General features: G+C 39.0%; 1 protein-coding gene and 1 long non-coding RNA gene across 5 annotated transcripts in view; one reads left to right on the top strand and one right to left on the bottom strand.

The window, feature by feature from the left end:
* ERC2 (ELKS/RAB6-interacting/CAST family member 2) overlaps window positions 1–25,294 on the top strand; it is a 954,807-nt gene that overhangs the window by 344,920 nt on the left and 584,593 nt on the right. For all 4 annotated transcript variants that reach the window (XM_082414434.1, XM_082414435.1, XM_082414436.1 and 1 more), the window contains exon 7: window positions 19,664–19,831. In XM_082414434.1, coding sequence (XP_082270560.1) covers window positions 19,664–19,831 — 168 coding nt within the window. The remainder of the gene's footprint in view (window positions 1–19,663; window positions 19,832–25,294) is intronic.
* Window positions 11,507–19,653, bottom strand: LOC309638501. Its single transcript, XR_014251179.1, has 2 exons — window positions 17,611–19,653; window positions 11,507–17,306 (listed from the first exon to the last, which is right to left on the bottom strand). It is a non-coding gene; the product is annotated as an uncharacterized lncRNA (long non-coding RNA).

Genomic DNA, 25,294 nt, shown 5'->3' with positions numbered 1-25,294 from the left:
TCTATGTTTACCATTTATTGTCTTTCTCCTGTCCTCTTCCCTCCTCCTATTAAACTGAGAGCTTTTTGTTCACTAATACTCCTAAGATCTAGAAAACAGTAGAACACGGTAGTACTCTATGAATATTTTAAAATAAGTGAATGGAACTCTGTAGGGATGTTTTAAGATATGCTGCGGCTGGATTCTTAAGCTTTGGTTCAAAATCCCAGACAGGTCCTAAAATATAACTCAGAAAACCCCCCAAATCTAGGATCTCATATGACCCAGTCCTGTCACATTCAAAGACACATAGCCAATAACTACAGTAATTAAAAAGTAATTCTATTCTGTTGAACTCCCTAAAATATCACCAGCTAAGTTTATTACAACTTATTTCAGTGAGGGAGAATGCCACCTTGACAAAGCCTTTGCAGTTTCTCAGAAAGGGAAATTAGAATTAGAATATTTATAGGGCTTTGAGGTTTAGGTTTCAGTAGTTTAAGATGGGTCTTTCAGGCAGTACTAATTGGAATTGGCCAAAGTTTGTGATATAATAATTTAGGGTTGATGGACACAGCAAAGTGAGGGTCTTGAAGAGAGTCTTGATAAATAACTGTGGTGGACCAGAGGATGGTTTGACTAGGTGAATAGATTTTTTTTTTTTAACATCTTTATTGGAGTAAAATTGCTTTACAATGGTGTGTTAGTTTCTGCTTTATAACAAAGTGAATCAGCTATACATATACATATATCCCCGTATCTCCTCCCTTTTGCGTCTCCTTCCCACCCTCCCTATCCCACTCCTTTAGGTGGTCACAAAGCACCAAGCTGATCTCCCTGTGCTATATGGCTGCTTCCCACTAGCTATCTATTTTACATTTGGTAGTGTATATATGTCCATGCCACTCTCTCACTTCATCCCAGCTTACCCTTCGGTGAATAGATTTTTATCCGTAGTAAATTGATCAATGGGAATTTCCTGAAGCTAAAAGTGAATTTATTTATTGGTTTCCAGCCTTGTCTTTTCTGGGAAAAGATTTCCTGGAACAAACAACTAAGATGTTGACATGGTGGTCTACAGTCATATTGAAGTTATAGTGACAAAGGTGGTCTCAATTCTCAATTCTTTACTTGTGTCTCGTTAAAGGAAATGCACTTCATTCATTCATCAGCTTGTTTATTGATTTATCTGAAAAATACATATTGATTTCCTGTTTTTCTAGACTTTAAAAAATTATTTTAAAATTTTTATGCAGTTTTTAAAGGTTACTTTCCTTTAAAATAACTATATAGTTATTACAAGATATTGGCAATATTCCCCATGTTGTACAATACATCCTTGACCCTATCTTACCCCAGTAGTTTGTATCTCCCACTGCCCCACCCTATATTGTCCCTCCTCTCCCCCACTGGTAACTACTAGTTTGTTCTCTATATCTGTGAGTCTGCTTCATTTTTGTTGTGTTCACTACTTTGTTGTATTTTTTAAATTCCACATATACGTGATATCATACAGTGAGTCAACACCAGGCTAGTAGTGCAGCAGAGCTTCCCATCAACCATTCTTTCCTTTTATCTCAGGTTCCTTCTTTAACACTCAGCTATTCTGCATCTTCTCCCCTCTTTTAAATCCCTGCAAACTCCTTTTGTTACCAAGGTCATACAGCATTTTGGAATCTCTCCCTCTCTCTCCTGTCCCTTTAAAAAATGTATATAGACAAATAGATATAGATTGACTTTCAGTTTTTCTTAGCTTATTCCCGAGTTTCTCAACCTTGGAACTATTGATATTTTGAGCTGGATAATTCCTTGTGGTGGAGGGACTTCCCTGGATGCTATCTACTAGATGTTAGTCACACCCCCTTATATCCCAATTGTGACAATCAAAAATGTCTCCAGACATTGTCAGATGTTCCAAGGGAGGCAGGATTGCCCTCCCTAGGTTAGAACTGCTAGCTTAGTCTCTTGCTTGGATTTTGGACAACAAAGGGGAGCCTGAGAGCTGACCCAGCAAGTGAAAATTCATCCCTCCTAGAAAGAGGACGGAAGGTTGTGTCTATGCACACAGTAATACTTTGGCCCTAGCACATCCTTGCTGAGTTCTCCTTCTCAAGGGCATATCTGATCATGTCACTTCCCATTGCCATCAGGATAGAAGCCAGAATCCACAACATGGTTCAGTTCATCTTCCTCATCTCTCACTGCCCCCCCGCCCCATCACTGGTAGTTTGATAGGGTTTGCATTGAATCTGTAGATTGTTTTGGGTAGTATAGTCATTTTGACAATATTGATTCTTCCAACCCAAGGACATGGTATATCTCTCCATCTGTTTGTGCCATCTTTTATTTCTTTCATCGGTATCTTATCGTTTTCTGAGTACAGGTCTTTTGCCTCCTTAGGTAGGTTTATTCCTAGGTATTTTATTCTTTTTGATTTGATGGCAAATGGGAGTGTTTCCTTGATTTCTCTTTGTGACCTTTCATTGTTAGAAAGAGATTTCTGTGTAGGTTCCCCACCAGTAGCTCTATCTCCTGCTTAAAGATTTGAGGTATTTTCTATCTGAAATGATCATCTCCCTTTCACTGACCTCTGTCCCTTCAGTCTCAGCTTCAGTGTCTCCTCCTTGAGGCAACTCTCCCTAATTCATCCTAGACTAAAGTAGGTGCTCTAAGCCTAAGTTAGTAGCACTCTCTACCTTCTCTATCATAACAGGTAGCCAGACTTTATTGGGATTGGTTATTTAACTGTCTTTCTTGCTAGTTTATCATTCCAGTGAAAAAGATAGGACTATCTCATACACCATTGTTTGTTTCCTCAGAGCTCAAAGTAGAGCTTGGTCAATGTTGACAAAAAAGTTGTTAAATAAATTTTTGAAAATAGTGCTAATATACCAATTTGGTGAATAATAATATGTTTTTGACAATTTTTCAGTTAGAGTCCAAAAGGTAAAACCAACTACTTACCAGAATTGATGGGTTAATTGGAAGAAATTTAACTTAATTTCTGCCCTTCTCCCCAACCTTTTAGAAGTTCAGAATATCAACATATCAATAGAAAGGACACAAAATTGCATGTTATTCTTTGTCTTATTATAAATTCAGAGTAAATCTTTTCTTAGGAAAACATAACATTGTTAACAAGCTGTCTCTGCTGTTCTTTTAAATAAAATGATCTTAACTTACTCCTCATTCTTTAACTCCATAATGTTTAGCAGAAGTTTTACAAGCTGGAGACCCACAAGGTGAATCCAATCCACAGATTTAGTTTAATGGACTCACCCAGTGTTCTTTTTTTGTTTTTTCCTTAAATTTAAAAAAGGTGCTAGAAATAAAAATATCAGGACATGTCACATAATAATGTAGATTTGTAGTTTCTCTTAAATAAGGGGAAGCTCTGCAGCGCTGGCCTGGTTCCCTCTTGGCAGCCTTGCCCAGGGGCTGAGAGGGTCGCTGCCCCTTGGGATGAGATGTGTTTTCCCCAGTTCACCCAGTCCCCACCCAGCCAGAGTTACTCTTTCGTGTCACTGGCTTGACCTCCTTGGCATTTAATTTGCAGCTCCAGTCTGCTTTGTAAGTGAAATTCAGGGAGGGAAAGGTTAGCCAGTGAACAGTTGAATAAAATATGAGTGTAAGAACATCCAGGTGACAAGGATCTGGTAACGATTGTTATTGAAAGTGCCTGCCCCATCTTACTGGATTTGAAGTTTAACTCCGAAAGGAAGCCCAAGCAAAATCCATTTTTATGCCCCCAAAGCCAACACAGGTTGCAGAGGATGAGGGGAAGCTGGGATGCTTCTTGGCCAAGACATATATAGCCTACTTTCCTCAGCTCAGAAGGTCTTAGCACAAACGTCTTGACTCTCTCCCCTGAGGCTTAGAGCAACCCAATTTCCTCTTGCTGAGTGGAGTATTTCCAACTTAGTACATTTTCTTCTCTAATGAATGACTTCCTCCCCTACATTATTGGGACACTGAAACTATAAGGGCTTCTCCGGGCCCTGATGTGGGAGGCAGAAAAGCTGAGTTGTTGAATCCTGTTTGTCACCTAAGTCCTCCAGGTCCGTAGTGTCCAGGCTATTCTGATGCGCAGATAAGGCTCAGTTCTGACTTCTAGTGGATGTGGGGTCATGCGCTAAGTCCTTCACTTTCCTGAGGCTCACTTTTTTTCTCTGAAAACAGGAGGAATGATACTCTCTGCTTCATCATCATACCCTTAGGCTGGCATGTAGTACTTAAGGCATTCAATAATTAGCAGTAGTTTTGTTACTATTACAATGTTGTTGTTTTAAAGAGGGACTGAAATGAGCCCTTCAAAAATCATATGGGAATAGTGAAGGCATATATATGAATAATGTGAACTCTTTGAAGGAAAACCGTTGCTCTCTTTTGTTAAATTACAATATTGTTATTGTCCAATGTGTAAATGCTCTTATCTTCATTGGTGACATAAAGCAGCTCTTGTGGTGTTTGTTTTCCTGAGGGATGAAAAGGATTATGGAGGTGCAGTCTGGAGGCCTACATGGCCACAGCTCAAAGAGTGCAGGTTCTGTCCACTCATCTCTAATCACAGCAGAGAATGGCTGCTTTTCAGAGCAGGCATCATCCTGTCCAATGAAATGGATCTTTATTTTCATAGTCTTTACAGAGATTAGAAAGAGCAGAGTTTCATTCATCTTTGCCTGGAAAATAACTTTGCATTCAGAACTGTACCAAGAAGAGAAAAACAGAGGAGGATTTTTTTCCTCCATAATTTGATTTACCCCAAAATTTCTGTGTTGAGGACAATTATCAGAGGTAAGAGAATGAATTTTAAGGCTCCCTTCCTTGTAATTCCATCTTCCTTATAATTTTTATAACATGTGCAGTCATGAAATAACCAAGAGATTGTTTTTACAGCTCTTAACTTTACCATGATTCAAGCATAAATATATTGCAATTTAATAATGTTAATGAAAGTAACTTGTGATGATGGGGAATATATAGAAAGGAATGGAATGTAAGCACACTTTAGCCCTGATCTTCTGAGGGAAGGTATTTCAGAAAATGTCTTTTTTCAAGTTCATGGGGATTCTTAACAAAATTTGTCAAGACAAAATTTGGCATTTGAAAAATGTAAATTTTATAGGCTATTTTACTCCTTTGTATAAACAATACTTAGAATTGCTAGCAATCAAAATGAAAAAAATTTCCTTCCAGTGGGACTACTCTAACCCACTTTTAGTATGTGACCATTTTGTTAAGTATAGATTTAAATCATGTTGCATTATGTGTGGCCATGTAAGCTTCTAAGGGAATCTTCTAAATGTTATATTTCTAAGAACTGCCACTGTGCCCTGGACTTGGGTGCTTAGTCCATACTGCTAGTGCAGTATTTTCCACAGTATGTTCCCTGGGATATTAATAGGATGTTATAAAAAAGAGTGTTGGAGTTAAATAAGCGTGGGAAATGCTGATTAATCAAAGTTAAAGTGGACTTCACAGAGCATTTTGCAAATTCTAGAAAGAGGATTTCCCAAATTAATTTTACCTTGGAACATTTCCCCCACTTCACTCCCAGTCCTTTTTCCCCCAACAAGAGTACTTGTAGAACTGGTTTTCTCTGGAAATACTTTTGGAAATGCTAGGATTACACATAGTAATAAACTACCACAAAATTGGTGGCTTAAAACAACAAAAATTTATTGCCTGACAGTTCTGGAGGCCAGTTATCCAAAATCAAGGTGTTAGCAAGGCTGCATTCCTTCCAGAGGCTCTAGGGGAGAATCTTCCCTTGTCTTTTCCAGCTTCTAGAGCTCCAAGCATTCCTTGACTTGGTCTGCATAACTCCAGTCTCTGCCTCTATCTTCACATGGCCTTTTCCGTCTTCAGAGTCTGTGTCTCTGATCTGTATGTCTTTTATAAGGACGTTTATCATTGGATTTAAGGTCCACCCAGATAATCCAGGATGATGTCATCTCAAGATCCATAATTACTTATGGAAAGACCCTTTTTTCAAATAAGGTCACATTCACAGGTTCTAGAACATGGACGTATCTTTTTGGGAGCCACCAGTCAACCTACTGTAGATACTATGAAGGTTTTTCAAGATTGGAGGATACTTAAGAAAAGCCTAATTCAAGGACAGGGAGCCAGCTGTGCACATGAGGGTGAAGGTTCAGGGTTGGGTGTTCTAGATGCAGAGATCCAAAATTGGCATACAGTTGTTGTGCCTAGCAGACATCACCTCTTTATCTTGCCAATCTTCTCACCAATTCTGGATGTAGCCTCAGGATCCTTCTTAACAAAGGGCTCTATAAAGCTACTTCTGATCAGCTGGAGTGGGCATGTGAGTCAAGAGAATCCCTGAGGTGATAAACAGGGCAGGTACTCTAAGAGGCATGAACAGACAGTCTCATTGAAGGAGTTCCATAAGAGGCTAAGGAATTCAAACTTAATGGACATGGGGCACAAACATATTATTTTGTCCAGCAAAACATGTATTCCTCTTAGGGAATGCTTTGGGGATAGGGTGGAGGTGTTTGTGCATGCTTCTGGTCCTTTATGTGCTTTGCCGCAGGATCCAAAGTGCCTGGTGAGGAGAAACTTAGGAGGGAAGAATTGCCCTCCTGTATGCTCCACTTCTAAATCTATAGAAGAAATTGGGACTATTCTGGTTAATGGTGACAGCTTCTAAAAGACTCAAATTCTGCTTTCTACATGGATATATGTGAATCTGGCAGTATGTTTGTCCTGACAACATCCTTTCTCATCTTTTGTGTAAATTAGGTTGTATTTGAAATGCAGTGAAGTGGCAAGCTCACTTGGTGCATTTGGTTTCCCCATCATCAGAAGGTTGTAGTTTCTAGACATATTTTCCCCCCTCTGGCTCAGACAGTACTTCCTTTTAGATTGCTGCTCTCATTTCTGGGCATTTCTTGTGTTTCAGCTAGATAGGATGCTGTCAGCACATTTCTCTCCTCTCTCTGTAATTGGTAATTGTGAAAGGTAGGGCTATGATTTTTAGTTATTTTCTATCCAAGACACTTCTGTTTGCAAGACTAAAAGTGATGCAAAGTGCTGTCTTTCCCCCTTCCTTATGTTGCAATGAAAATACTGTTTAAATGGGTAAATGCCCAGCGACCAGGTTTGCCTATAGGATATCAGGCTGCTCAGAAATAATAGTCTCTTAGTTTGTGGGTGGTTTGATGCATTCCAGTGTTGTAGAATATGAACTAACAAAATAGAATCATAAAATCACAGAATGTCAGAGTTGGAACTGGAACAGTAAGTTCAATTTCCTCATTTTACAGATGTTGAAAATGGTGGGAACTCCCAGTCACCAATTGTTACTCTTTGAGCAGCTCACTTGTGATTTCTGTCATAAAATTGTAGAACTCTAAACAAAGAAACCACTGCTGGAAGAAGAATACAGTAGAATATTATTGACTCATTGCACACATGGTAAATTCACACACATACACACGAAAATTTACATACCAAAATGTTCCCTGCCATAATAGTGCTGTGATCACGGTAGATTCTTTTCAGGAGCAATGATGGTGAACCCAGAAAGAGATGGTTGTTTGTTTCCCTTTAGGGGAAAAAAATGACCAAAGAATGTATGTAGCATGGTTTTAATTTTTAAAACATCGTGGCGGGTTTTGCTTCTGGTTTAATTGGTTTTTATAGCGATCGTCTTCACTCCTGGAACTCAGTTTATTTCCAGCTCCATGTTCCTTAGTAACAAAATGCTTCCAAGTTGGAAGAGTCTATAACAAGTCCCAGCAGAGAAACAATTGCTTACTCTGGCCAAGGTAAATTTGCACAGGGTTTGGTGGTACCACCCATTTCACAATCATTTATGCTCTACCTAAAAGTCAATGATGTGAAGCCTCAACTTGGCTTAAAAGCGAATGTGTTCCTAAATTCAGCACACACCCTAGTGGGGTGTGTTACAGTGGAACTTCAGTAGTGAACCTTCCTTTCCTTCAGCTATCTGTGTGTGTAAAAGACCTGTCTGAATATCTTAGGATAGAAAAAGTGTTTTCACTATTTTGAAAAGCAAACCTATGAAAACTATTTCTGTAGTAAATATTGGGCTCATGTTGAAACATCATAAGAATATGTAGATGGAATGGTGTATACCTGTAGGTTGCATTTTGCAGGATTTTCTCACTGATGACTTTTCATTAGGAATTTGTTTTTGTCATGAGGAATTAGGTAAGGATTTACCTTTATTATTATTTTTCTGAATGGGTAGTCAGAGTTTAGCCATTATTAATTGAATAATCTATTTTTTTCTACAAATCTAGTGCTACTATTATCATATACTAAATTTCTCTGAGTATGTGAATCTATTTCGGATTTCCTCTGTCTTTTTCTTCCTGTATCAATACCAGACTGTTTTAACTATCAAAGCTTTAAAATATGTTTTAGTGTCTGGATCACTCATCTCCTGACATCATGAAAGTTTGGAGTAGGTGATGACCTTAGAGGTTATTGAGCAAAGTTTTGTTGGTTTATAGAGGAGGTAGATGAGTCCCTAAGAAGCAAGTGACTTTCTTGAAGGTCTCACCCTCAGGTTTTGGCAGAGCCAAAAATGAACTTGGGATGTAGGCTGGAGTGGATCTTGAACCAGAAGATAGGGCTTTAACACAGTCTACCACATTAGCCCTGAATGCCCTCTGAGCTTCAATGTCTTAACTTGTTAACAATACCTACCTCCTAGATGGCCCTGAGGAATGCATGAGACACCCTGGTTCATCACCTAACAAACTGCTAGCCACAGAGGACGTCTCACGTGTATCTATTGACTCTGAGCCAAGGCCTTCTGAATCTAATCCAGTGGTGTGTCCCCATTTCACCAGACTCAAACGTTTCATATCTATGCCATGCCTTAAAAATTTGATTGCTAAAAGATACTCGAGAACAATCTTTCATAAAATTTTCTGAAGGGTATCGTTGTGTTCTTAGAAAAATACGGGTTCTGTGGTTAAATTGATTTGGGAAAAGTAAGTAAGGTTTCGGCTATGGGACTTCAGAACCTTTAGTATGATAATGTCTACCATAAATCAGGAGAGCTAGCTGTGTTTCCCAAGTTGACTTGATCATAGAACGAACCTCCACTCCCCCAATTAATTTTTGCACAACACCCAGGAGGGTTTCAAAGAACAAATACTGTTTACTTTAGAGCAGTATGTCTCACACTTGGGAAGAAATTCCTTTTAAAAGAAAAAAAGAACATTATAGACACCCAGTATTGTTTTATGTAATAATTATTACTTACATTACTTAATTAGGTACAAAGATAAGACTAGGTATGCTTATAACTCTTACAGAACTATGAAACCAAATCAAAATTACACACTAAATTAAAATACAATGTCAAGGCCTATAAAATTTAAATGAATGATATTAACTTTATATGGAGAAGAATTGTATTTGCTGGATGTAAATTTATACCTGATATGAATATGGTGCCCACTGCTATGGCTCAGATGCTAGCTCAGAAGTCTGCATGGTGGTGTGCTGTGTATTAATCTAGTTTCCTCACTGATTGCTGTTTCTGTAGTGCTGATAAACCCCTTGTTTGCATGTTCACCGTGATGTCCCGTGGCCAAGATTTGGAGGAGGGAATATATCAGAGAAATAAGATATATTTCTTCTATGCTTTCTCCATTTCATTCCCGAAGAATCTTAAGTGCAAATACAAAGGCAGGTATTGAGATCGTTTAACAATCCTTGATTATAAGGAGTTATTTACATGATCCAGAATAAGTTCACTTTAACTTTTGAGATAATCATTAAAAAGAAAATATAACATAAAATATGTCTTATAGCAAACTCATGGATCCTTGAACATAGGTCCCCATCCTCCAGGAGTATGGGCCCTGATTTGAGAGACATGACTTCAAAATATGGGTTTAATTCTCTTTTAAATAAAAGGACTGTGGTTTCTAATTTGGTAGTCAGTTACAAACATGTCACGCATACCTGGATGGAGGTTACTTATTTGAATTTATTGAAAATAACTGACCTTGAGATCACAAAATTATTACTTAATCTTGGTACTAAATTATCAGTGATTTAAGTTCTTTGGGCTTCAGTGATAGTTTAGAAAGTTGACGGCATATCTAAGTAGGACCAATATTTAAAAATTTTCATGTTTAAACTTAATGTGCTTACTTGAAGGGAAAGTGCAATATGAATGATACATGGTGTTTTCTTAAACTTGTTTTTTTGGTAATACTAAATGTTTTGAAGACGGGCTTTTCAAATGCTAGGAGGTACTAAGATTGATAGCTTTGCAAATTGGTTTTAAGTATTTTGAATTTATAACTATCATCATGTTGCAAAATAACATTGACTTTGGAATGGCTTACTTCCTTTTGTAGTAATTCAAAAATATTATGACAGCTATAGTTTTATAGTGAGCATAAAAACCAGTGAGGTAAGTTCAATGAGGTAAGGTTAGTGTTGGAAGTTTTATTAACAAAAACTTTAAGTATTAACACATGAGTTACAATTCCCATGTGTTTTCAGAAATTTGCTGGAACTGAACTAAACATTAAATTTTGAACTTTGGACTAGTCACTTAAAACCACCTAATTTTAGTGTAAGAAGTAGCCAAAAACTTAAGTATGAAAACAGGCTTTATAAAGTTGGCTGGATTATTAACCCACATATGATATGAATCCTTCCATGTAGGTGATACAAAGCATTCTTAACCCAGTAGTGTTTTCTTCAAGTAGGTGGCATGTGGGAGTTGGGTATAATTTTTTGATGGGTAGGTAAGACAAAATGCATCTTTACAACCTGAAAATTTTAACTGTGTTAACAAGTTGGTGATTGTAACTTAACTTTTATAAGCACAGCATGTGTTTATGCAATACTGAATATACCTGAATTTTATTTTTTGGATTGAAATTGTATGAAAGAACAGACTTATAATTTAAGAGAAAAGTATATTGTAAACTATGAAGCAATGTATAATACAGCCATTATTGTTACTCTTTGTGCTATTTAAATAAATTAAAATATAGTATAGATTGTTTTTCCTTGGTCAAATGTTTAAGTTTTGGGTTGCTAGATGAAAGCCAGCACACGGAATTGGGATTATCTAGTCTTTTTTTCCCCAGTCAGTATCACTCCATTGATCAACAGGAGGGTAAATACATGATTGACATTAACTGGTCATCTTGAAGAGCTTAAGGGTGTAATTGATAAGATCAAATCTCTTGTTACTCATGACTGTGACGGGTAGGGAGACCTTTTAACTAAGACTGAAAACCAGGGACCCTTTTAGGAAAGGGACTTCTCTCGGTTTTCAGTTGTGTAGATGTCCTCTCCTCACAAGTTTTTGTTGACTTGATCTCAGTGGGAGTAAACGCATCTATGTGGAAGTAAATCTGTAAATATGCAGAAGATGTCCTCATTAGTCTTCTGGAGGAATGTTGATATAATTACAGGACTGCTCGCCCACAAGTGGGTTAGACTCTAGTCCAGGTTCTGTTGTCTCAGGAGCTTCCAATTCATATAGCCATTTACCTTTTTAATGTTTCCTAGCATCTCAAGCTACATGTACCTAATCCTGAACTCTTGATTTCCTACCTCAAGTCTGATTGTCCCTAGTCTTTCCCATAACAGGCAATAATTCCACTGTCTATTCCAGCCAGTAACCCAGGAGTAACCTTTGATTCCTTCCTTCCTTCCCCCCTGCCCATAATTGCAAACCCGCAGTTCTCCCAGCTGCCTCCTGATTGTTTCTCAAAATATATCTCAAACACAGCCACATTCCCCTTCTCCACCACCTCCATCCTAGTTGTGGCAGCCAGTGTCTCTCCTCTGGTTGACTGCCTGTCCCTGGCCTCCATACCCCCCACCCCCACCCCCGCAATGTCTGTTCATACAGTAGCATCAAATTGTCCCATCCTTGCCCAACAAAAAGACTATTGTTTTTTCACAATTCCTTGCTTTCTGGTTCAACAAGGTATTCTATACTTACTGTGTACAGTTTCTTGCCACAGACCTAAAATCAATCATTTCTACAGTGAAACTGATTTGTTTTAGTTAGAAATGGTTTTAAGAGACAGTATTTGGGGTGGGTGATCATTGTTACTGAGATGGTCGCTTTTTTCTAAGCTTTTTTAATGGACAAAACTAGAAAATAATATTTTAAAAAAGAATACATACCATGTGTTCATCCTTACTAGTATTACAAGGCTCTTTTTTAATGACTTAATTTTGGATTTTAATAAATTTATCTTGAAAGCAGAGGAGCGTGTATAAAGCACAACTTATTTAAAGATCAATAAAGACCATTTAGGGAATTCCCTGGCGGTCCAGTGGTTAGGACTCCAAGCTTTCACTGCTGAGGGCACGAGTTCAATTCCTGGTCGGGGAACAAAGATCCCACAAGCCGTGTGGCACAGCCAAAATGAAACAAAGCAAAAACAAATCAATAAAGACCATTTAGTGTTCTAAGATGGGATAGTAAAGAGTAGCCGTCAGTTAAATAAACCATTTTAATGAATATCAAAGTGTCCAAGTCTAATTTATAATAGCTGATAGACATTTGCTAAATCATGAATTTTATTATTTTGTATGTACCCAAACACACAATATACATTTTCACCAATAAACACAGATATCCACATATTAGCCTTTTTTCATCCAGTTTTTTTTTTACAAGGCTTTTACGTATGTTCTTAGATTTTATATTTGTATTACTTTCCTCTTACCCTAAAAGTCATGTTTACTGATAATATTTACGTAATACTTATTTGCTCTACCTCACCTCCAACTTCACAAATATATGGTTCAGTAAGTCATGACCTGACAGTCTTGTTAAAAGGCTGTATCTCTAAACTAGGACAGTGCCTGGCACAAAATCAAGTCTTCGTATTTGTTGAATGAATGAATAAATAATTCTAGTTATTGGAGATAAAAAGAGCACCTACAGAGAAGAGAAATATGAAATCAAAATAGCTGCAGAAGTCGAAGAGTAGAAAGACATAACCTAAGTATAGGGTAAGAGATAGACACACCCTCATCTGTAAGTTAGTTTTTAATGGTGCAGTTGCTGAAGGTCATTTTTTTCTGAAAGGCAACTTTTGCTATAATTAGAGATTTGTATGAAAGAGCTTTTAAAAAGCAATGATTATTCTGAATTTTTCTTTTCAGCAAGACTCCAGAAGGATCATGCTAACTAAATCACCAAGCCAATTAGGTGGTTCTCTTTGGTAGAGATCAGTAGCCTCTGATGGTGAAAGAAGGGAAGGCTATAGGACTCCTGCCCATGACCCTGCCTCCAGTTGTATCAGTCATACAACCTCTCTGAGGGCTCCTTGAAATTCCAGCTCTCTGTCCTTTTGAGATCATAAAAGGTTCATAAGAGGTCAGTGTGACACTATTTCCTGTGGCAAGGCTCAGCCATCCATGTTTGCTGTTGGTCCAAAATCCTTCCTGAAGTGTCTATATGTGGGGAGATCAAAATCTAAGGGTTGAAACTTTGGGGCTTATTAGAATCATAGACCTGCATGGTCCAATATGGTAGCCATGAGCCATATGGGACTATTGAGCACCTGAAATGTGGCTAGTTCTAATTGAGATATGCTAAAAGTGTAAAATAAATGCTGAATTTTGAAGACAATACAAAAAATGTAAAATATATTATTAATTTTTAAATATTGATTACATGTTAAAAGAGTAATATTTTTGATATAGTGTTATCAAAATTAGGGTTTTGATATAGGGTTAAATTAAATATATTATTAAAATTAATTTTACCTGTTTCTTTTTACTTTTTAAACTTGGCTACTAAAAAATGAAAAATTACATATGTGGCTTGCATCATATTTTCATTGGACACACTGTCTTCAGTCTTGTTTCTGGAAGGGTGGAAGTGTCTGTGCAACATTTCTAGCCAATCCACACATCTCGAACACCGCCCATTTCACCAAGGAAAAATCACTCCTCACATCAATTATGTTAATTGACCAAATTTCAGGTACTCATCAAATATAAAGAATATTGAGGCACTTTTGGTAGTTGACTCTGGCATCTCAGCTTTTAACTGAAATCTTTCATAGGCTAATTAACTACCCCTGGAGAATTTTTTTGCATTTGGGAAATATACCCATCCACCCACCCACCCAGGCACCACCTCCACATAGACACATATATCATACTGTGTATGCTGAAATATTTTAAAGTAAATGACAGATTACCAGGTTTATGGTAATCTCTATTGTCTGTCATTTATAACACTCTGGTACATGTTAGAGCACAAAACCTTACTTGATGGTTCTTCACTTTTCCTGAGGGTTGTTGATTAGCAACCTTTATTGCATTCCTACAGTATATAAATCATTGGGTTAGAGACTGTGGAAAGCAGAATAATAAAATATAATAACAATAGCAAAAATTTATTGAGTGCTTCTAGGTGCCAGGCACTGTGCTAAGTGCATTATATGTGTTATTTAATTTAATCTTTAACATAACTTGGTGAAAGAGGTACTCTTATTATCCACATTTTGGTGAAAGAGGTACTCTTATTATCCACATTTTGCTCATAACACCTTAGTTTTGTTCCCGACATTTGGAAGGCCTGTGGGTAAGTCCTTGGCCATTGCCATGAGTTGCTTGAACACATATATTTGCAATGCAGAGACTTTGCAAAACAGAGTTGTCTACTTGAGCCACTTGTTGATATTGATACAAACTGAAGTGCAAACCAATGTGCTTAAGGAGACTCTTCCTTTTCGATCTCTCTTTCTTTTCTCCCCAAGGTCTTGATCTTTAACCTCTGTGTTCACTCCCTAGGGTTCTGCTACTTCTTCCTTTCAGCTCTGGCCTTGGCCCTCTGACATTTCCCCCCCTTCTTTGGAATCGGAGTGAAAGGGTAGGGGAAAGTAGATTTTGAGGTCTTAACACACATGGAAGGAGTAGAGGGAAGTACAATGGCCCAATTTCGTTTAGGTTTATGGTAATCTCTAAGACAGACCTTTCTAGCTTTAAGGCGCACACTTTTTAGTAAAACCAGGGGAAATTATTGTAATTATTGATGAGCAGTTTAACACATCATACTGTTACGTCCAACCCATGTTGGGGATTGGGGGGCAGGAGGTTCGGGGTGATCCTGCTTCTCTTGGTCACTTGAGGATCCAGGTTTATGGAGGTTCTGCCATCATCTAGCTCCACCATCTGGAAAATGTTGGCTTTAAGATCTCTGAGGAAGGGGAGGAGTGTGGGGATGGCATAGACAGGAAATGATGTATGTCGCTTCTGCTTACATTTCATGAATAAAACACATGGCCTCATCTTCCCACAAGGGGGCTGGGAAGGGAAATTTTTCCTGTGTTCAGGAAGGAAAGGAGAATTGGATGTGAGTGAGAAGTAGTGGTTACTACCACAGCAACTTTTAGATTTTAGGTTATTTTTAGTGTTTGTGTCTTTGGAAGCTATGTACTTTATGCATACTTCCAACTTTGAAACTGTCTCCCTATTTGAATGATTGCAAGTTGAATCAAATTCAAATATACCCTTAACCCAAGTCTACTATTAGGAAAAACAAACAAACGACACTTTGAATGTGAAATAAAACTATATTGGGAGCTTTTGTGTATGTTCCAGTTTCATTTCCTTTTAAACTTGTTCTTTGTGATAGCATGTTTATTCAATGCCTGAAGTGTTGTCAAGTAAGTAGTATTCAATCTGTGAAAATTTTCAATGACCCCTTTTTCTCTCTCAAGTGTTTTTTTTTTTTTTCTCAAGTGTTGCTGTAGTCATTTTAAGATTGAAATGAACCATTTGATTTTTAAAAATTATTTATGGCACATCAAGTAGCACTTCGTGTTTTGTCACAATATTGTAACCGTTTCTGAAGGCCCTATGTGACCTTATGGGAGAAAGGTCAGGAGGCTTATATATAGAACTTCTAGAAACATACCTCACCATTGGAACTGGTTATAATTCCTGGGTGATGACAATGAAGATTAAGAATGTTTAACTCTGATTTTGGCAATTTTTGACAATTTCATTGCCATGGTCCTTTTCTTTCAAGTTATTACCTGGAACAGAAGTGATAACAAATGTTTCATGTTTTATACTGCCAGGTAAAAGGTTAAATTTTCAAACGTTATATGCTTTTAAATATACACACACATGCACCCACATATACACACAAATACACACACAACTGGATCAGAAGGCACTGAGTAATTCTCCTAAAATGAAAAGATTGTCTTAGTTTTAACATTAGGTGACTAGTTCCCATGTGTTTAAGTCATATGTAAAAATTGGAAATTCAACCTATGGGTTTTTGTGCACTGACTGTATCATACAGTTCTAATTTTCTTTTTTTTTTCTGGGAAATGATGGTGCTCTTTGCTTTGCCAAGTTTTATTATTGAGTCAACTGCCAAAGTTTGAGAGAGAGTCAAGGGCCCTTAAAATTATTTGGTGTTGAGTGACGAGGCAGAGAAAGGTATTTCATATTCCCAAACATTTTAACTTTTATGTCTATACCTGATGTTGGAATATAATCTACACTTCAGGGCTTTTCTGATTCTTTTAAAAATGATGTACACTGTCGAGTGAGGTTCGAGTATTAGCGAGGGGAACTTTAATCCTACTCATTGATACTCAGTTTGGAACTACATATTCTAATTTTTAATAGACTATGTTCTTTCTGGCCTGATCTTCCTTGTATTTAAACTTCTGTGCATCAGAAGGTCTGTGTGCCTGCTTGTGGTTTTGCACCATCTGGAAGTTAAAATTTGACTTTAGAAATGATGTCATGCTTGCTTACTACAAACTGGGCTAATGTTGGTTGAGAATTGGATACAGTTCAGGTCAAAGTTTTGTCTTAAAGAAAAGACCCTTAAGCTTCATTTCTTGATTCTAGGAGACTGTGCAAAGCTGTAAAGATAGAGTGAAGGTGGCTGAAGGGCACAACTCAAATTCCTTTGAAGCTAAGAACATGCTGTCAGGCACATGGAAAATAAGTTCCCAAAAAGAAGACCTTAGCTGGCACAGACTCCCTCCTGCCATGTAGAGTTTGGGTGTTGTGAGTAGTGTGTTGATCATGACCATCTTTGCTCTCCATTTTATTCCTGGAGAAATAGTCTTATGGCTAAGGTTGCTGTTTATCTCTTCTGGGCTCAGTAAGATGGGGCAGGGCACTGATAGATCACACATAGCCAGAAGGCACTACAAATGTTAAGCTTATTATTCATCAATAGTCTCTTTTCCTAAACTGTCTCTAGCACCACTCACTACCTCCCATATTGTAATTTATTTATATCATGGTTTTGGATATTGGGTGTTTCCTTCAGTGCAGATATAGACCTTACTTACTTACTTACTTACTTATTTATTTATTTATGGCTGAGTTGGGTCTTCGTTTTTGTGCGAGGGCTTTCTCTAGTTGCGGCAAGCGGGGGCCACTCTTCATCGCGGTGCGTGGGCCTCTCACTATCGCGGCCTCTCTTGTTGCGGAGCACAGGCTCCAGACGCGCAGGCTCAGTAATTGTGGCTCACGGGCCCACTTGCTCCGTGGCATGTGGGATCTTCCCAGATCAGGGCTCGAACCCGTGTCCCCTGCATTAGCAGGCAGATTCTCAACCACTGCGCCACCAGGGAAGCCCTAGACCATTCATCTTTGATAGGTAGAATGTGGGGCTAATGGGACCACAGTTTTTTCTCAGATATACACTGAATCCTGGTCAGCCTGTGTGCAAATCTCTACAATTGAATATGTCACCCCTTCTAACCACTGCTGTAATCTAGAGTGCTCAGCATGTTCCACCAGTTTCCAAGGAACCCACTAAATGCCATCCTTTATGTATAAACTAAAAATCATATTTTTTCCACCGGATAAGAGGAAAGCCCGAAGAGAAGTATTGATGTTACTCCAGGTTGGTAGATGAAGATAACTTTAAACAAAGATAAGCCACTTGAGAATCTGGGATGTTTAAGCTTTAGTGCAACTGGCGTGAATTTTCACTTAGAAAAGGGGAGATCCCCAGGACATGAGTATCCCCTTCACCCACCCGCCCCAGACCTCTATGGCCATTATGTAAGAAGACGCACAGCTATCAGATGTCTGAAGAATCTGCAGTTCACACCCTCTGCAAGCACAGAATGTCCATCCTCTCTCATAGTGCAGTCTGGGTCATTCGGCCAACTGGGCTTTAAGCACTTGTCATCACTTCTTCCCTTGCTGGGACCTCCCAGCTTCATCCTCCTCTCTGGGACAGAAACTAGAAAAACTCCTCACCAACCTCCCCATCACCTTTGACCTTTAAAAACACAACTTTGGCACCCCTTTCTTGAAAGGGGGTAAGAAAAGGAGATTCTACTCGGATAACTTTATCTCTAATATCATCATCCTTCCCTGATGTATTCTGCCTATGACTGATTCCTGTCTTTAAAATCATAAAATGTCAGGCACTTAGAGACAGTCTGTTCTTACCACTTTGTTTTATGAATGAAGAAACTGAGGCTGGAAGCCTGGGTGTGGGGAAGTGAGAGTTATTTGTCCTGATCCTCACAGGTAGAAGATGGAAGCAGAACCTGGCCTAAAACCGAAGTGTCCTCTTTCCGTTGTTCCAAGTTGCCTTTGACTTTGTGGCCTCATAGTATTTATATATCTATTTATTTTGGCGTATTACAGTATTCTTGCATCCTTTTAAAAAAACTTGTTTTTTTCCCCTTTCATCCAAATTTTACCTGCTGATAGTGTAATGAGCAAAATGTTCAACAAGAATTGCTGTGAGATGCAGCAGCCCCCAGCTCACCCCTGTCCCATTCTTTTTCCTCAAGACCACACGTTTAAACTCTTTATGCCTGGTTATTTTGATATCTCTGAATAACATGCTTGCATCATTACTTCCTGAATGTTGATGCAGCGTCTATCTGTCCAATTCTTGGTACGGAAGGTGAGGATTAAAGTCTTCCATCACCCCCACGCCCCACATCACCCATGTACACTTTTTTTTGCACATGGTCTTTGGAATGTTAACATTTAAAAAATAAAGGTTATGTTTCCTCATTTTATTACCGACACTTGAAAAGCAGAAATTGTAATAATCTAAGTTTTGAGCTAAGGTAGAAATAGGAATTTTATTGTATGCTGTGAATTTTTTTTTTTTTTTTAGTATTTGGAAAGCAGTCTTTCATAAGCTGGAGAATGAGTGTCATTTCCACAGCATTTTCTTCTAGCAGCATTTACTTCCTCTTGGCAACACGTCTTTTTCTAATTTAGGAGTGTTTCTCAACGTGTCAGTCTTGTTCTCCCAGATATCCGTGGCGTGGCTCATTGTATTCTCTGAGGAGAACATGAGCATCCCTGGAGGATGCTGCGTGAGACGTGTTGTACCCTCCCTGGGCTCTCAAAGACACAGAGAATTAGTGTGCTTTGTTTCCCAACCTTTGGTTTTACAACATGAGACATACTACTATTTCATAATGTCTTGTTTCTTATAAACCTTATATTTTAAAAAATATATCACTGTTCAGGTACACATGCAACAGGACTTTAAGGTAGAGGTAGGCTTTAAAACACATGGAGGTGCCCATGAGCAGTGTTTGATCACACTGCTCAGAAGGTATACTGCTGCCCCACGCTCCTCCCAGGGCAGGACTGATGGTTACTGATGACCTCTCTGTAAAACTACAACCCTTTTTCTTTTTCCTGATTTCAGGTAGATGCACTGAGATTACGACTAGAAGAGAAAGAATCTTTTCTCAATAAAAAAACAAAACAGCTGCAGGACCTCACAGAAGAGAAGGGGACACTGGCTGGAGAGATTCGAGACATGAAGGATATGTTAGAAGTGAAGGAAAGGAAAATCAATGTTCTTCAGAAAAAGGTGAGTAGCTGACATAAGCCCTTCATGTTGAGAATTGATATCATCCATGTTTTGTCATTTCAGAGAAACTTTTGAGCACGTGGAAAAGAAGAAATTATTGTTGGAAGAATCTTAGATTAGGGAGTATAAACTTTAAATTTACTGGTATTTAACTTACTGATGGTTGTACTATGTCATTTTTAGCATGACCTGTTGAATTTTCTATTTGATTACCTGGAAACTAAATAGTGATGATTTTTTTTTTTCCATTTACCATCTTAAACATAGAGATAATTGTACAAATTTAGATATAAAACTAAAATTTATAGTTAATTTTTCCTTTTTCCTTACTGAGAATTGAGCAATGTGTTTTGTGGGTCTTAAAGGTATTTTAGATGCATTTTGTATTTACATAAACTTTAGTAGCTCTTATCCTGTCAAACCCATACAGATTTTAGTGCAGGAGGGGTAATGTTTACACCCATTACTTAATTGGAATCAGTGAGAGAATGTATAATAAGTTCTAATACAGTGACTTAACCCAGAAGATGCTTGACCTGGTTAGGGCTCTTCTTTCTTTCCTTCTTTCAGCAGTTCATTTTCTCCATTGTAGGGGAATGAGATTTGGGGACAGCACCCAGATTTTTTTTTTTTTTAAGAATTCTTATTTGCTACTGTGTACAATTTTGGTGGGACCATAGGGTCCCTTGCCTTCCCTAAGGAAAAGTGTAGGCAAAAAGAGAAACCAACACCTGCTCTTTTAATAAAAAGAAGCTGTTGGGAAGCACAGGGGTCTCAGATTAACAAGCAGGCAGCATGGAAACTGGGCAGGAACCAGTGGGGGGAAGCACGAGCTGGCTGGCCAGGACACTGCCGTAGACAGGCATGTTGCCGGGCACCAATGCTGCAGCTGCAGGCAAATGGAATCTAACCGGCCCTCCTCTTGGTGTCATTTGCCACCATCACCTCTCACCTTGTTTATATTGACAGCATCCTACCTGTTTTTCCTGCTTCAACTCTTACCTTTACTACAGGCTATTCTTAACACAAGCTGGAGTAATTCTTTTAAAACATAACATAATTCTTATCACACTGACCAAACCTCTCCAGTCACAACCAGGTACCTAATTTGTGGGGCCCAGTGCAAAATGAAAACGTGGGACCCCTTGCTCAGACTTTATTGAGAATTTCAGGATGGTAAAGCAAAGCATTAAACCAAGCATGGGGCTCTTCTGAGTGTGGGGCCCTGTGACCCTACACAGGTTGCACGCCCATGAAGCCGTGTCCCCATCCTCAGTGGCTTCCATCCTCACAGGATATTGGTGGTCTGATAGATCATATTATTATTATTATTTTTTTTAAATAAATTTATTTATTTATTTATTTATTTAATTTATTTTTGCTGTGTTGGGTCTTAGTTTCTGTGCGAGGGCTTTCTCTAGTTGCGGCAAGCGGGGGCCACTCCTCATCGCGGTGCGCGGGTCTCTCACTGTCGCGGCCTCTCTTGTTGCGGAGCACAGGCTCCAGACGCGCAGGCTCAGCAGTTGTGGCCCACGGGCCCAGCCGCTCCGTGGCATGTGGGATCTTCCCAGACCAGGGCTCGAACCCGTATCCCCTGCACTGGCAGGCAGATTCTCAACCACTGCGCCACCAGGGAAGCCCAGATCATATTATTAATTCATTTCTGTTAAGATTTTACAGACAAGGCCCTGGTCACCATTACAGCTCCAGCTAATTGATACAGGTGATTAGAAGAGGGCTGGGAAGAGATGACTGAGGACCCTTTGAATCAAAGGACTGTCTAGGGCAGGTGGGACTAACAGAGAAATAGTTACAGTGGCAGTTCTTGGAGCATATACTAAGGATTCAAAAGAAGAATCACCACCAGCAAATGATACCAAAAGCTGGCATTTATTGAACTTAACTTATGTTGAACACTGTATGCTAGATACTCTGCTATGGTTATTACGTGCACTATTTACTTACTGTTGACCATATAACCCTGTGAGGCAAGCACAGTTATTAACCCCAGCGATGCTGAGGCTTATGGTAGGCTTACCCAAGGTCAAACAACCTAGATACAAGTTTATGTCTTTGGGAGTATAGAATAAAATGATTATTGCAAATTAAGAGAATAAGCCTCCTTTTCCTTTGGCCCTCAAGTTTATGATGACACCAGGTGCAAGAGCAAATCAAGTAAGAACATCACAGTTGCACAACCAGGAGTTGAGACTAAGCTCTCTCGTTCTTTCTTTTTTTTTTTTAATTGAAGTATAGTTGATTTACAATGTTGTGCCAATTTCTGCTGTACAGCAAAGTTACTCAGTTATACACATAGAGACATTCTTTTTTTAAAATATTCTTTTCCATTATGGTTTATCCCAGGAGATTGTGCTATACAGTAGGACCTTTTTGTTTATCCAGTCTAAGCTCCTTCATTCTTGAGGAATAAATGGCAACAATTTTCTCAGTAAAGATTTTGGGACGGCACTTTCTTTTTATCTTTTTGCTTTTTTAAAAACAATATTTATTTATTTATTTGGTTGCTCCAGGTCTTAGTTGCAGCAGGCAGGCTCCTTAGTTGTGGCTTCAGGGCTCCTTAATTGCGACACATGAGCTCCTTAGTTGTGGCATGCGAACTCTTAGTTGCAGCATGCATGTGGGATCTAGTTCCTTGACCAGGGATTAAACCCAGGCCCCCCTGCATTGGGAGAGCAGAGTCTTATCCACTGTGCCACCAGGGAAGTCCCTGGGAAGTCCTTTCAATGCAGAAGTGACAGTTGACCACTTTTGCTGATGTGAGTATTTTGCAAAATTTTAAACTTTCCCTCACAGCCAGATGCAAAGGTTTGGGAATCAGTTTGGGAATTCTAGAACAAAGCCAGTTGTGTATTATGGCTCCTTTGAGCAATAGGATCGCGATCCCACTTATTTAAGCCACGCTGATAATGGATTTGGGAATATTTCATGTATATTTGGAGAGGTTGTTTAGCTTCAAGTTTTTTTTTTTCACTGAGTGTTTACCAATACATTTGGCAGAGGATATAAAACCACTGGCAACATAGTGATGGGGCAGGAGTGCTATTATACCTGCAGTGTGAAAGAGAAATAATTCCTAAAGAAGTGATGCACACAATTCAGAAACTACTACTTCAGAATGTGGAAATAATACAGAAGCTGACGGGCTAATGAAACACTGTCTTTGGGACTGGGGACTCCTTAGAGTTTTGACACATTCAGCATAATTGGCTGTTTTAGGGCAGGCCTGGACTGGGACAGCATAAGCTTTGGACTAGGGTGTGTTGGCATGGAAGAATAATAAACTCATGTCAATGTCAGAGGTGCAGTGTTACTTAATATTTCTTTCTTGTAGACTCTTTGGCAACCAGCACTGTATTTTGATGCCAGCAGAACTGGGTATGCTCCTTCCCTAGCCATGTTTAACCTGGCCAAGCTAGGCTTGCACCTCATATCTGTCAGCTTTGCCTTCAGAGCCTTGGGTCTCAGAAGTCTTGTGTACTCCATAAGCCATGTGCACAGGTTACATGTCTGGGCAGCAGACACGGGCATAATGCTCTAAGCATTTTGTTACTTGAGGAAGGAAGTGAAATTGAATAAACAGAGAATCCCAGGTGGCATAATATCTCTGATCAAACTTGTGTAGGAGAACAAAAGTCATCGAGAATGGATTTGGTCCTACTACCATGTTTCTGGCTCTACTCCATAATTCCAAGAAATGGAATTCTTTTAGTAGGGGTCAAAAAGGTACATGTATGAAGATTGTATAGTGGATTATCCCTGTGTGGCTATGATACTGAAGTCAGAGAAGCAGCACAGTTTTCATGCTACAGCCGTAGCATTCTGTTCCCATACCTGAATTCAAGCTTCCACTGATGAAGTGCTACCTGACTATTGAGTTTTTGTAGTAAATGTCATAAAACCTTGATGACATTGTACATTTGGAAAGTGTATAATGCCTAGGATTTTAGAACATGGTAGCATTATTTGAACCAGATCAAATTCAGACTGTTATGTAGCTCATAGATTCTTGCAGCATAAACTTACTACCCAAGAAATTTTTTTTAAAGCCATTAAATTGGACAAAAATTCTATCTCCATTTTCATTCTAGGTCTCAGTCCCACAAGCAATGTGAATTTATAGAGCAGAGGTACTTTATTTATTAGGGGTAGAAAAACAGATGGTGATTTCTCTGTACGCCAAGTTCACTAGCTGCCTACTGAGCTTCATAGATTGCCCCGTGGGTTGGAAAGGGCAGGGAGAGGGGAGTGTAGTTGGCTCCTGGGAATGGTATATATGGACCTGCCCCTTTAGCAGTTTTATTCTACCCATTTGGAGGTATGATGGTGAAAATTCTGAATGACAATAGAGGAAAGAATGCTACAGGAGTGTGGTTATTAGCATACTGGATTGCTTCATGAAGTTTATATTAAAAAGTTAAATTTGAGAAGATGGCTAGGGAACGTAGAGATTTCCACGTGAGTGTAAAATTGACGTAAGGTATGGAGGGCTTTTTGACTCAATTGATCTCTTTCTCCGTGTTAAACATCCAGTTGGACTTTTATATTTATTATTGGCAAACCTCCTAATTTTTTAAACATGTGAAAAATCATATTCATTTTGCATTTACTAGTATTTCCTACGTGTCAGTCAGTCACTACTGTAGGCCCTGGAGGTTTAAAGAGAAATAAGACATTCTCCAGTCCTCAAGAAGCTGACAGTCTGGTTGGGAAGGTAGACTTGTATAATGTGGCATGTTACCAGAAACAAACCACTTGATGGATGTAAAGAGCAGAAGCTAATTCTGGCTACCTTAAGCAAAAGGAAATTTACTGCAGGAATATCCAGAGCTCCAGTATCTGGCTGGTAGAACCAGATTAGGGATGATCAAGAACCAGGACAGCTCTAGGAGACCAAGAGAAAGCAGACAGTGCCCTGACCTTGTAACCCGGAGTGTCTGGTCAAGTGTCTTCTCTGTTGATGGCTGCCCTCACCCCTCTCCCGCTCCCCCGCCCCACACCCTTACATCATGCTGTTGGTCAAGATTCAGAGTCCTGGGACAGAGCTCCAAAGTTCACACAAATGCCTCTTATTAGCAGGATCTAACCAGACCGTACCTAAAAGGAATCTGGGAAATGTGGTTCCAAGCTTTACATCTGAGCTTTCCACTCAGTTCTTGTGTCACTTAGGGAAGTCTTTGCTGACACTGCAGGCTGGGAGAGGTTTTACACTCTTAGATAACCATTTCTTGGCTCACTTTGAAGTTATGCACCCCGTTAATGAATGTTGGCTTCCTTCCAGGGCTAAGCTCCTTGAGTGCCCCAGCCGTCATCATTATCAAGATACCTCCAGCTCCTTGCAAAATTCTTGGCAGGTGATGGTCCTCAGTCAGTGTGCATTTGATGAATAAATTATGTCAGTAAATTCTGAATGAATGAGAACTTGGGAGAAGAGAAATCACTTTG

Source organism: Balaenoptera physalus, assembly GCF_965194825.1.
Source record: "Balaenoptera physalus genome assembly, chromosome: 11".
Lineage (NCBI taxonomy): Eukaryota > Metazoa > Chordata > Mammalia > Artiodactyla > Balaenopteridae > Balaenoptera > Balaenoptera physalus.
The sequence above is the reverse complement of the archived record's forward strand: the minus strand, read 5'-3'. Positions and strand labels throughout refer to the sequence as shown.